We start from the raw sequence: 13,291 nt of genomic DNA, 5'->3' as shown, positions 1-13,291 counted from the left end.
CTATAAATACAGCTCGATCATGTTCATAAGAATATTAGGTAGGAAGTGCTGGCAGGTTCTGTTCTCATTTCACAGCATTCTTTCCTGTTTGTTATCTTCCAGCTGCTGTACTTCTTAGTATTGGTTCAGAAGAGCTCCAGGAAGCTCTAACCTCTCACTGCGTTGTAACACGAGGAGAGACTATTATCCGAACAAACACTGTGGACAAAGCAGCTGATGTGCGAGATGCCATGTCGAAAGCTCTTTATGGTCGACTCTTCAGCTGGATTGTAAATCGTATTAATGCACTGCTGCAGCCAGATAAAAATATATGGCAAGTGACAAGTTGCTGGTGTATGTGTACATGTGTGAGAGATGGGATCATCCCCTTTTGCATTTTTGGTTTTGCAGGAGGAGTGCTGTGTTTAATTGGAAAAAAGACGTCAAAATGGCCTTTATGCTGTGAACCTGAGTTCTTTTTCCAGGACATTAACCCCATCCTTTTCAAAGAGCTGACTGGGATCTGGCTAGTGACATCAATGGGAATTGTACAGTTAAAATCCCAGGCAAGTCTTTGAAAAGAGCCTGTGTATCTGGTAAGCATGAAAGTCATGCCAGATACCCATAGATAACCTATTAGAGTAGTCTCGGGGCATTAAACACAAGTATTGTTTTCGTCTGTCCTTCTAGTTCTCAACTAGTATTAAATTAGTGATCAAATACAGATATAAATGACTACAGAATATTTACCTAATAAATAAATTTTGACATTACAGTGCAAGCTGTTAAATTCAACTGACCAAACATTTAATTATAAAAACTTAAATGCCAATTTGCATTACGGAAATGTTTACACTGTGTCATCCTATTGCTTCACTGGCAGTAGGACTGATCCTCAGACCCTGTTCTAGCTGCTTGGCATGTTTCAAGGAGCAACTGGGTATTCCCAAGTATAAATTGATCCCCCAGTGGTGTAAAGTGGCACAGCTTCCTAGATTTTGTTTGCTCCCCTACAGCCTCCATGGAGAGGTTATGCTGGAAGCAGGGAAAGGCATGGAATGGATATACCAGGGGCAGGGTGCAGCAGCATGTGTCCAAAACTCTCAGAGTTGAAAAGGAGCAGTGTGACCAGATGTCCTCATTTTATAGGGACTCTCCTGATATTCAAGGATTTGTGTTATAGTTGCCTGCTACTGTCCACACCCTGTCCTGATTCTTCATATGCGCTATCTGGTCTCCTTAACAAGGAGTATGGTAATGACTGTAAACAAACACAGAAGCTGTATTCGATTTCTACAGGTTGTGGCTCTTCCTTTTGTGGTTGAATTAATGAGAGTATCTGATCTTGAATTATGATGTTTCTTTTGTTTTGTTCCTGGATTTTGTCTCATGTTGGATTTTATGTGTGTTTTCTACATAGCAAGGCAGAAAGCCGGATGAATGTTGGGATACTAGATATCTTTGGATTTGAGAACTTCAAAAGAAATTCCTTTGAACAGCTGTGCATAAACATTGCTAATGAACAAATCCAGTTTTATTTTAATCAGCACATCTTTGCACTTGAACAGGTAACTTTAACATTGCTGTGATTGGTTTGATGTACCAGTAGTGACTTGTAGGCTAGCTTCACAAGTCTGTGTGTCTGTCTGTCTGCCTCCTGTAATTTATTTTTAATACAAAACTGTTGCTAAACTATATACCATACCAGGTACTAATTTAGGGACCAAGCTGTGTAGCTCTTAGGAACTTTACTAAATTAGTTTTTTAACATGAGGAAGAGTGTAGTGACCTTTTTTTGCATTTTTGAAAGAAAAACTTACTTCATGCAACTTTTCTGGATTTTTATTTCAAATTAATATAAAGACGAATCTAAAATTATGCATAACAAGATTAAACCAACATCATACTAAAGATAATTATTACTTTTACTAAACTAAGGATCAAACAATAGTTATCAAATAAAAATTATAATTGAATTGATTTATTAACATATTGAGAATAATGTGGTATAAAATCAGCAATTGACCCGATCACTGGATGAACACAAACATGTATCATGAAGTTAGCACAGTTCACGGTCCACTCTTATACATATTTAAACATAGAAAGCTAAGTTACGCAGTTTACTTCTCAGAACTTTGAAGCAGCTAGACTTCTTCAAGGTTTTCGTTGACTGAGTGGTTGACTTTTTTACTGATTAATTTAGGTCTACTGTGATACAGAGTGATTAGCAACCTGTAATTTTCCATGTTAGTGCAGAACAAAAGGGTAACACAAAGTGATTTAAGATAGGATTTACTTTGAAATTGGATAAACGGTTGCTGTGTCTTTAGGATTCTGTCTCTCTTTCATGTCTAAAAAGTGTTAACAGAAAAAATCATGACTATGGGAAATAGGTGCCCCTACCAATCTGCAAAGTAGGAAAAATAAAAAGGTGGGTTTTTTCAAGCGTGTAAGGCTTTAGCTTTCTGTTTTTCAGATTTTCAAAGTCAGAATAGTTCAGGGGATGAAGTGACATCATCTCTGATTGGTATTTTAGGCTAGTTGGCAGGCTGCCCCTGGGCACTAGGCTAGTCAGCTGGCATAGCCTGAAATGGTCTTGGTCTGTCTCTTCCTTGGGGAAAAGAGGGCAGCAGCCTGGTCTGCCAACAGGGGATGGCAAATGGGGCAACTGTCCCATGGCCCAATGATTCAAAACAGCTCCGGGCTCCAAGCCAGGGCCTTGGGCCCTTTAAATCACCACTGGAATGCTGCATGGAACGCTCCAGATGGTGCTTGGGTGGGGTGGTGGTGGTGAAATGCACAGGTCTCAGTGATGCGGAAGGCTGACTGCTCCCAGTCCTGCTCAGGCCTGCCAACGTGGGGCAGGGAAAGGTGAAGGGAGCAATAGCCCCCGAGCCTGGCATTGCAAAAGGGCCCAGAGCTCCAGTCTGGGTTGAGGGTAGGTGAGTTTCACCTTTCATCAGTCTGGAAAGTCCCATCTCTTACTGACAGTTCTATAGCAGCCTAGGTCACCAAACCAAAAAAAGTGATGTGGTCCAAAAATATAGAGAGCAGGGGAATAAGAGGAGGTGGCTGCAAGTCTGTGGGTTTTGAAATGCTACTCTGGGGTGTTAACTGAAGGGACAATGGATTAAGTGCCTATGGGCCCCTACATGTTCTAGGGTGATTGCATACATAAGTGATTATTTGTTACTTCACTCCTACTTCTGCCCATTCATATTTCCATTCCCTGGGCATATCTTAAAATATTCCAGGCATTTTGCTGGCATAGATTCAGCCACTAACAATTCTGTGGCTTGATCATATATGGTCATGCTCAGAAAAAGCTCTGTCACTTTCAGTTAATACAAATCTTACTTAAGCTAAAGAAAAACTAGGAGTTTACAGAATGGTAAAATGGAAGTTTATAGACTTGATCTCATTCAGACCCATTTCCCTCACAGTATTATGACCTGACTTCCACATAGCTGTTGAGAGCTTTGTAGGCAATCAAATGTTATGAGATTCTATAAATATGAAAAAAGACTTGTGCCAGAAAAGTCCTGATGGTAACATTGCTATGGTCAATTCAGTATTAACTGTGCTTGTGCCTTTGTAGATGGAATATCAGAATGAGGGCATTGATGCTACTACAGTTGAGTATGAGGACAATCGTCCACTTCTAGATATGTTCCTCCAGAAACCAATGGGAGTACTTGCTCTACTTGATGAAGAAAGTCGATTTCCCCAGGCAACTGACCTGACTTTAGTTGGTATGAATAAAAATAAAAAACCCTAAAGAATGATTGATACACAGCTTATAGCATTTTTGCTACTCTAGATAACCACTGAGCCTGTGGTATTAGCAATGGCTTGAGAAGCTTCTGAAAATTCTGCTATGATGTCACCAGTATTCGATGCAAAACAATGGTTATTTATTTACCCTAAGTGTTTATTTTCCCACATTTTGCCCAGGTGCTCTTCTTGTTTTTACACTGTTCATGTTGTTTTGTGGTTTACATATAAATACCCTATCGAAATAGGGCTTATAATAGCCTATGGAATTTACAAATGTATTAAATAAATCTTACAATGTTGCTATGTGTTAGCTACTTCAAGAACTCTTACCCCGATTTCAGAGATGCGAAACTGAGAGAGAAACAAGAAGAGAGACATGCCCAAGACCATACACTGAGTTAGTAGCAGTGACAAGGGTTGAATTCCAGTCTTCCTGGTTTCTGGTACCAGTTTTAGCCCATTACACACCACTGTTTTGTTACATATTACCTCATCATAACAGAAAACATGTGTGACTTTGGTGTGACAGGTGGCTATATAGTTCCTTAATTTGATATTATTTTAATAAATCTGATTGCCAACTTTAAAATGTGTGTAGCCAATAATAAAATATGATCCTATTTTTATGTACTTGGGGTGAAACTCTCCTCTCTGATCAGCAACACAGAGCTCCTGTTGCTATCAGTGGAATGAGAGCAGAACACACAGTAGAAATACTCACTGTGGTTTAGAGAGATGTGATTTTGCCAGCTGCTGGTTAGATAGCATGGTCCTTATGCAAGTTTTTGACTTCCAGAAAACTAGGTTCAAACTTAATTCAAACTAGGTTCAAAGGTGCAATGAATGAGAGAGTTTCATTCCAATTCCCATTCATGTGCTGGAGTCGGGTAACCTGTTTGTGGGTCCTATAAGTCGGCCAATATCAAGTACTAAGCTTCGTATCCCCATAGGTAGACATCCTACTTCAGAGCTGTTTGATTCTATTACAGCTGCCATGAAGCACCTCCCACTTCTCTGGTTCCAGCACCTGTGCTGGAAGATCTCAAGATGTGTAGCTCATTGAGATCTTTGTCCCTATCCAGGCTTGTCAGCTAGCAACTCACTCCAAACAAATCTCCAAGCCTAATTCTGTGTCTTAAACTACATATTTTAATGGCAGTGAGACATAAACAGAAAAAAAATTACATTTAGGAGTCACAAATTTTAAGCCAGAAGGGGCCTTTTGATCATCTAGTCTGATCTCTTGACTAACTTAGGCCAGGAAAGTTCTCCATGTGATTCCTGAATCAAGCCCATACCTGCTGATTGAGATAAACAAACACGAGGGTAAGTTTTACTATTCAGGCAGTAGTTTCAGTACAAAGTATCACAGGATTATCTCAGGGGGCAGAAGAGGCCTTTTTCTCACCCAGCAGTTGAAGCTGTCTCCCTTTATGTTAGCTCACTGTACAGTAGTAATGACCCTCATACGGTGTGTGTATTCCTCAATAGCCATGGCGTGGGCTCTGCATCTGTAAATTGCACTATAGACATTCAGGCTCAGGCAGGAGCCCAAGGCCTCAATGCCACATGTGGGGTGAGTCACAGAGCCTCAGCACCAGCCCATGCCCCATGCCTATACTGCCCTTTTACATTCCTGCAGCCCAAGCCTGACCCAAGCCAGCTACACGTGTTTAATTGCTGTGTAGCTATAGTCCAGAAGGCCCCTTTGGATGTAAGCCTGTGTTTCTGCAGAACTTCAAATGAAGGATAAAAGATGCCTAAATGCCTTAACACATATTTAAATCAAAGTGCAGGTGGGTATCTTCTTCTTCCACTATGCCTTGTTGCGAGGTTGATGTCTGTCCAGGGGGTTCATTGGTGAGTGTTTTTGGGCTGGGGAGTTCAGTTCTTGGCCTGTGGATTTTCCCACAGAAGTGACAGATGTAATCTTGGAGGAGACATACGTATTAGCTGGAGTGTTGTGCCAGTTCTTTCCCACGACTATAACCAACTATAGGAAGAAGAAGGACCAATCAGTGCAAAGTTAGAGAGCTTTGCATTGTTTGTCCAAAAGCTAAGATACAAACAAATGAAAAGGATCAATATGAGAAGTTCCTACCAGTCTTACACCTACTAAGTCACTGTCATTTGGTAGTTTCTGATAGGCATCTCATTAGAAGCAAGTCTTGAGGGATCTGAAGGACTAGTTTGGAGAGGCTGTTAGTTTATATGTGGCAGCTTGGACACGGGTGCTTATAGAAAAAGCTGAGAGAGGCTGACCCAGGAAGGTTGAGAACTAATGTGGGCCCCCAGGCAAGGTACAGGAGTCCTGGCTCTGAGCCCCAGAAGGGACAGGCTCTCAGGTGGAGACAGCTTGCCCTCAGAGCCACCTAGACCATAGCACTGTGCTCCCCGCCAGCTTTCAGAGCTGCACAGAGTGGCACTCCAGTAGCAATTTAAGGGGTCTGGGACTCCAGCTGGTGTTATTGCTGCAGTAGCAGCAGTGGCACCCAGAACCCAGGCTCCTTTGAATTGCCGGGCCCCGGGCCAACTGCCTTCCTTCCCTCCCACCATCAGCAGGCCTGGCATGACATTGTTGATGGACAATGTGATGAGTTACAAGAGTATGTTTTACTAATTCTGATTTTTTGGGTTGTAAGCTGTGCCTAATTAGGGTGGAGAGTTATGGTTTAAATTGGTGTGGTTCATCTTTAACAGTTACCTTTGTTTTTTTAATGACCAGATAAGTTTGAAGGTAATTTACGATGCAAATACTTTTGGAGACCCAAAGGAGTGGAGCTGTGTTTTGGCATTCAGCACTACGCTGGAAAGGTAAAGTCCGTATCAATGTAATAAGAGGCATAATCACTATCCATTCTAGGCAGAGACCTGTAAATTGCTTGCAGATTTCTTGCTTCTGAATGGATTAATTGTTCTTTTTTTTTAAAAAACCCTATATTTTGTGCTAAGATTTACAGTGCAAAATTGCCCAGGTTACAAATGCTCTTTTTCATTCTTCTGGAGGTGCCATAAACAGCTTCTTTTCCCCATCTTGTAACATAAAATGCCACGCCAGTGGAGAGATGGCTGAGCAGTTAGCAAGTGCAAAAAGTCAGCACCAGGGAGTCAGGGTTATTAGGCACCTATATAAGACAAAGCCCTGAATATTGGGACTATTCCTCTGAAATCAGGACATCTGGTCACCGCAGCTGAAACATTTCTTAGAAGTGGTAGCTGCCCCAGAGCCAGAACAACATGCACACTTATTACATCTCTAACTGTTAACACGTATACTCAATACTAATTGTGTGTGTGAGAGAGAGAAATCAGTAAAGGAGGTTTAATTAATAAAACAGAGTTTTAAACTATCTCTGCAATAATGCTTTCTTTTTAAACTCCTGTAGAGGGCAGAGGAATGATTGGAATAGTTCTCCACCAAAATACTGTAGGTATCTTCTAGTGCTCTGCAGAACTCAACAGTTTTGGTTTTAGCTGGTTTCATGTTTGCTGATATTTGTTTGGAATTGGAGGCCTAAATGACCGTCTGTAAACAGAAGTCAACCCAAAGCAGCCTAGTTTTGCCTGGTTTCCACACAGACCTAAGCACAGGCTCAGTACAAAAGTCAAGAATTTATGCAAATCTTCTGGTAAACTTTGCTCAACATTCAGGTTTAATAAAGAAAAGTGGAAAGTTTTGCAAAGTCCCACTACATTCTTTGCCACCCAGATATCAAATCCTAGCAGCAGTGCTGGCTTTCTGTCATTCTTTACAGGAGTTCCCAATACAGCTCTGGTATAACTTCAAGACCATGCGCTGTGCCTCTGTTTTTCCAGCAGGGAAGCCAATTATAGCAAAACTGGAGGCTGAAAATTAGTGAATTTTTTTAAAAATAAAAATCTAAAGCAGAATAACTCTATTCCAATTTTGATATGAGTAATTGATCATTGATTCCTAATAACTATGATAAAATAATTCAGATTAATTTTGCCTTTCAAAGCCTTTAGAATTAAAATATAACCTATACTGTGCCCTAAGCCACTACAAATTGAAGAGGCTCCCAGGTGAATAATATCCATTTGCTGACGATGGTACTATTATTTGTACACATTTTGCCAATATGCTAGATATAAAATTTACTCCTGTTTCTCCAGATGATTTAATTACAGCTCACACACTGGCTACGTGCAGTAAATGCAGAGTGGCTGCTCTGTCTGAAAGCTGTTGCCTACATCACTTTGTAACCTGTCAAGTTATGAGGCTAGTGTGGTGCCCAGTTGCACTGGGCATGTCATAGTTTGATGTGATGCATTATACAGTGTGATTCAGCCTAAGCCACTTAAACCAATTTGTTATACTAATAACATGTTGTGAATGCAGATCTGGTCTAAAGCCAGCTCACTCTTTGAGGATACTGCAGTAATTCACCAGCTTGTCAGATTTGAACTAGTTACTCAGTCAGTGCAACTAATTTGCCTGTTTAAAGTAAATGACAGGGATCGGTTGTCAGTTTCAGCTATTTGTTCATTTTGTCTCCACCTAGGTATTATATGATGCCTATGGTTTCCTTGAGAAGAATAGAGACACTCTTCCTGCTGATATAGTGGTGGTGCTGAGAACTTCAGAGAACAAACTTCTTCAGCAGCTGTTCTCTAGTCCATTAACCAAAACAGGTATTTCTCTGCATAGCATAGCTAAGTCGTCTTTGCTAGTTCCCCATACTACAGTTTACTACTACTGTTGCACAGAACCCTGGCACTGGTTTCCATAAGGGTTACAGAATGTAATCTGGAGTTGTAAAATACTTAACACTTGCTATTTTGAAGGCAGCTTGTGGGCATTCGTTAAGTAGTGCCTCCAGCCACAGCCACGTGTGAGGTATGCACATTTCAGAGAGACAGGAAGGTTAAATGATAGCCAGACCAGGACTTTCCTGGTTCTTAATTCTGTGCTCAGACCACTGGACAACACTTCTCTGTTCCTCACTTCTAGCATAATTTGGTTTACATTGTGTAAGCCATGTATACCCAATTTCGGCAAAGATCACTTTTGCAAGAATCATCCTCTGTTTAAACACACTTTGGCAACACTTTAAAAATATCTATTTATGAAATAGAAATATACCAAACTCTTAGAATTAATCATTTCAGACAATTTGAAACTTACACACGTGCCTGTGTCTATTGCTAATGTATAACAATAAGGCAAATGTCAGTGAAAACAAAAAAGCAGTCCAGTAGCACTTTAAAGACTAACAAAATAATGTATTAGGTGGTGAGCCTTCGTGGGATAGACCCACTTCTTTAGACCATCTCTGTTACTATTCAACATGCAAATGTCAGTGATTTTAAAGATAGCTGCCATATATCAGCAGAATGTGCATGTAACTCTTCTGCTGTGTAAATGCCAATAGTGCAATACACACACAGGCATAGCGTGTTATAGTAGAATGTGCATAAGACATCTTACAAAAACACATACATGGCAACACCACATACAAAGCTAAAAGGCTGTTAAGATTTGATACATAGCAGAAAAAAGACTTTCAGAACCGTTTAGAAAAGGATATAGCAACCCTAAGTCTTCTGGTCTGTTACATTTCTTTCCAGGAGTAAGGAGGCCTTTGGTACTAGTGGTTAATGAGTCACAGGCTAGGATATGGTGATGTTTACCCATGCAATTCGTGCAATAATCAGTATCTCGCTGATAGAAAATGTCAAAGCTAATATGTAGCATACAGAAGCAAGTCATTTCAAATTTCTTTAAATGGTTTGGACTGAATTCCATTCCATGAAATCTGTACAGCTTCAGTAAGTTTGCACAGGTATAGTTTTGACTATGGTCTCCATAGGATAGATGCCTAATATACTGGCTCTACTGGGTTTTTTCTTTAATTTGAAGTGGGGTTTTTTTATATATATTTTTTTTTTTGTGAGTGTGACTTTGGTTTGGGCCTCTATAAACCATTTCTAAGAAAGTGCCTTCTCTCTCTCCTTTCAGGAGGTGGGAGGCGGCGCTCAGAACCTGAACTTTCCTGTAAGAGAATCATTCATTTTTTGTTTTATGAGACTTTAATGTGTAACATACTTGAGCTTAACAGGCACTTTGTTGTAACTTCACTAGGTCAAGGATTATTGTCCTCTTTCAAAATGCCAGTTCTGTCCTCCCTTTATGAGGTCCCAGAGGAAAAATTTAGTAAGTGGATGAGGATCAGGGACTGCCTCCAAACAGCACCACCTAAAATGAGTTTTAATTCAACACCGTAGTTGTGGTATTTCTTGTGATTTTGCATTTGGATATGAATTTGGGATTCTTGTGCCTCGGTGACTAGGGCTAAACAAAGCATAGGCAGTGATTTTAGCCTTGCTAGAAGCGGGAGGGCATAAATACTCTTTGCTACCTAGTGGCTGATTGTGGAGGGATGGTGTAGTTAAGGAGGCATCTGCTTCTCCTTCTACATGCTGCGAGGTAAGCTGTCAGTGGCTGTGGGGGAGGAGTGTCTTTTTAGACTGGGATCAGCAGGCTCTGTGCCCGGTTGGGGCACAAACACCCCTTTACCTTTACATGCTTTGACTTTTTGGTACTTTGTTGTCTTGATGAGAGAGCCTATTCCATTCAGCCTGCAAGGCCAAGGTTGCTTCTAGTCAGATATCTGCTACTTAGTTGTTCCTTGTGAATGTTTTTGTCATTTTGATCCTGTTACTCTGCTTTTCCTGTTATTCCTAAATGACAGATTAGGTCAATGATGGGCTTTATTCCTGGCCTTCAAGCTCTGGGATGAAGGGGGAGTGGCAGGGACAGAGTGCAAATCAGGGGATTGGTGGTGTTCCAGAAATACAGGGGAGAGAGGGGAAGGAATAGGATATGTAAGGTTCCAGTGCCCCCGTGTGCAAGAGGCCTGGGGGGAGGAGGCAGAGAGGGGTGCGTGGGCCGCTGGTGAAATCACAGTGTACCGTGGGCTGCAGGTTGCCCAACACTGCCAATCACGCGGCTCATTGAAACAAAGGCAGGACACTCATGGTTCACTCACTAGTCTGGTTGCCTGTCACTGGCTTCGGTTCTGTGTCCCAGTTATCAGTCCAAGTCATCGTAATAACTGTCAGTTATTATGATGGTGAGCAAGTCAGTCACACTAAACAAACTTCTCCTGAACTCTGGTCCTTTTACACAAACTTTTCTCTCTGGCTTTTGAAGATACTTACACCAACAACTGCACTGAACTGGACACATTAGGAACCCACACTCTGGAATGCTGATTAGGAGTTGCAGACCACTGTTCCTTTGTATATGCTACGTACACCATATTGCTTTCACTATTTTCTGTATCTTAAATTCTTTACTGTTTTCATTCTCTAAATGGATGAGGTGACTTCTGCATTCCATTACAAAATTCTTGCTCCAGTAATATTTTCTTTCAGGTCAGTACAACATGGAATGGTTAAGCCTGTATTTCTGCATATGATGCCTCAGGTCTTTGTGACTTTAAAAACAAACCCCAATTTGTGCTCAGTTTTTTTTCAGCCATCTGATATAATTGGCAGCACTTCTGGCATGAGGACCTGTGTTTTGAAATCAGATTGTTGCCAGGTTTATCTTTAGTAACAGACATTATTTTGTTAGTCTTTCAAGTGCTGCTTCACTACATTTTTTTTTTAGAGAGGTAGCTGTGTTAGTCTGTATTCTAACAAAACAAACCAACAGTCACGTAGCACTTGAAAGACTAACAAAATAATTTATTATGTGATGAACTTTTGTGGGACAGACCCACTTCTTCAGATCTGATGAAGTGGGTCTGTCCCACGAAAGCTCATCACCTAATAAATCATTTTATTAGGTTTATCTTTGGCCGCCTGCAGGATAGATTAATGGTTTAGTGAAGAATAGAAGGTATATGTATGGTTATTAATACCTCAGCCCTGCTTTACAAAGGAAGTGAAAGGCATTCTTCTCTTAACTTTCTACAAAGAAGCTCTTGTACACAAAATAAAAGAGATTGTTAATGTTTCATAAGATCCTTTACTTGTGTTTGACTACATCCCTACCTCCAGATACTACCTTAGCAACGCAAACCAAAATCAAATGCTAACTATCCTTCTAGGACTGCATTTATCATTCAAAGACTTTACAAAATTTTCTTCAGTTCTTATAGATTATCTGTTTGCTGGTTTGGTTCTTTCCACCAGTGTTTGACAAGGAGCAGCAGCCCTGTCTTACATCTGTTCACAACGAGCTTTGGAATTGTTGATGTTCATGCTGTTGAAAAAAGAGCCCTCTTCTATCTGTGCAATAGCCACTAGGTGGTGCTATCTCAGAAGTTTGAAGATAATGTCCATGACTATTACTTGCACTTCCTGAATTCCAATAAGGAATCCAGATGCCTGCTTCCCACTCCCTGGCAAACTCGTCTCTGTTTGAAGTAAATTTAACTAAATGCCTTACATATTTATTTTCAAGTGTTAAAAACTCAGCCGCAAGAAAATAAATATTAAAAAGACAAAGTTATTCTCCTAATGTAACATCACGTGAATCTCTGTCACTTAGCAAATATTTTCACCCCTTCTTAGTGAACGCTTCTATTTCATTGGAACAGATTTTGTAGTTTAAAGTGCTAGAAATGACCACTAGGACATTAAGAACATGTATGGAGCAGTATAGTAAACTCCTTCATAGCCGGCATACGGTCAGCTGGGACTCTCAAATAACCGGCATTTTACCCTGAAGTAAATTTTTATTATGTTTTCCATAAATACAGTAAAGAGAAAGTAAATGCAAATAAATACAGCAGATACAGTATAAGCTTACAGTGTACACTACTACTGTTGGTGGTAAAGAAAGTACTCTGCATACATTTTTGTTTGTTTCTTAATATCTAATCTTGTTTTTCTTTATTGTTATGCATTGCTAGGGATACCTCTCTGTTATCCAGAATATTTGAATATCCAGCAACCTCCCAGTCCTGGGGCTGCCCGCTATGAAAGAGTTTACTGTATTATTTAGGGTTCATAGACCCTAATACCTGCCACTCCTACTCAAACTGAACACTCTAGGACTGATTAGCTGGGTTCTGACCTCCTACTTTTTATTTTACTGGGAGGTATGGTGCATTCAGAACCTTGCAGAATCTGTTTGCACTTTGTCGTGACCTTCAACTTCAAAAAGGAACGAATATGTTCTGTACAGTGAACCCACTAATTTTCCAAATTGCTTCCATGTTCCATACTACTTCCATCTGCAGAGTGCCTGCTGATGAGAACTGTACCATTAAATGAATACAGAACATGTCCCAGTTAAAAGAGAGGAGCAGAGTGTACTTGCAAAAAACAAGCTGGCTCTTTTTTACTGAAAATCCAAGTTCCTGTTCTACCCAAATATAATTAGTCTCTTTAGTTTCATCCTTAACATATTACAAATTGTTAAATTGCATTAAAAACAACTGAACAAGCTGTAGCAAAAGTAAAAATATATTAAGTCAATAACTTTACTGGAACGTATATCCAAGGTGTGACTCCTGCATCACAAATAAATGCAGGAAGCTGGGCTGAGCTTGCAACC

General features: G+C 40.3%; 1 protein-coding gene across 1 annotated transcript in view; it reads left to right on the top strand.

Annotated features, from left to right (window-relative positions):
- The window catches only part of MYO3B (myosin IIIB), a 314,275-nt gene that overhangs the window by 137,633 nt on the left and 163,351 nt on the right, over window positions 1–13,291 (top strand). The window contains exons 17-22 of the mRNA XM_075001557.1: window positions 103–313; window positions 1,400–1,547; window positions 3,581–3,734; window positions 6,485–6,573; window positions 8,283–8,412; window positions 9,740–9,775. Coding sequence (XP_074857658.1) covers window positions 103–313; window positions 1,400–1,547; window positions 3,581–3,734; window positions 6,485–6,573; window positions 8,283–8,412; window positions 9,740–9,775 — 768 coding nt within the window. The remainder of the gene's footprint in view (window positions 1–102; window positions 314–1,399; window positions 1,548–3,580; window positions 3,735–6,484; window positions 6,574–8,282; window positions 8,413–9,739; window positions 9,776–13,291) is intronic.

The sequence above is a fragment of the Carettochelys insculpta genome, chromosome 8, assembly GCF_033958435.1.
Source record: "Carettochelys insculpta isolate YL-2023 chromosome 8, ASM3395843v1, whole genome shotgun sequence".
Lineage (NCBI taxonomy): Eukaryota > Metazoa > Chordata > Testudines > Carettochelyidae > Carettochelys > Carettochelys insculpta.
Note: the sequence above shows the minus strand (reverse complement) of the source record. Positions and strands in the feature narration are given on the sequence as shown.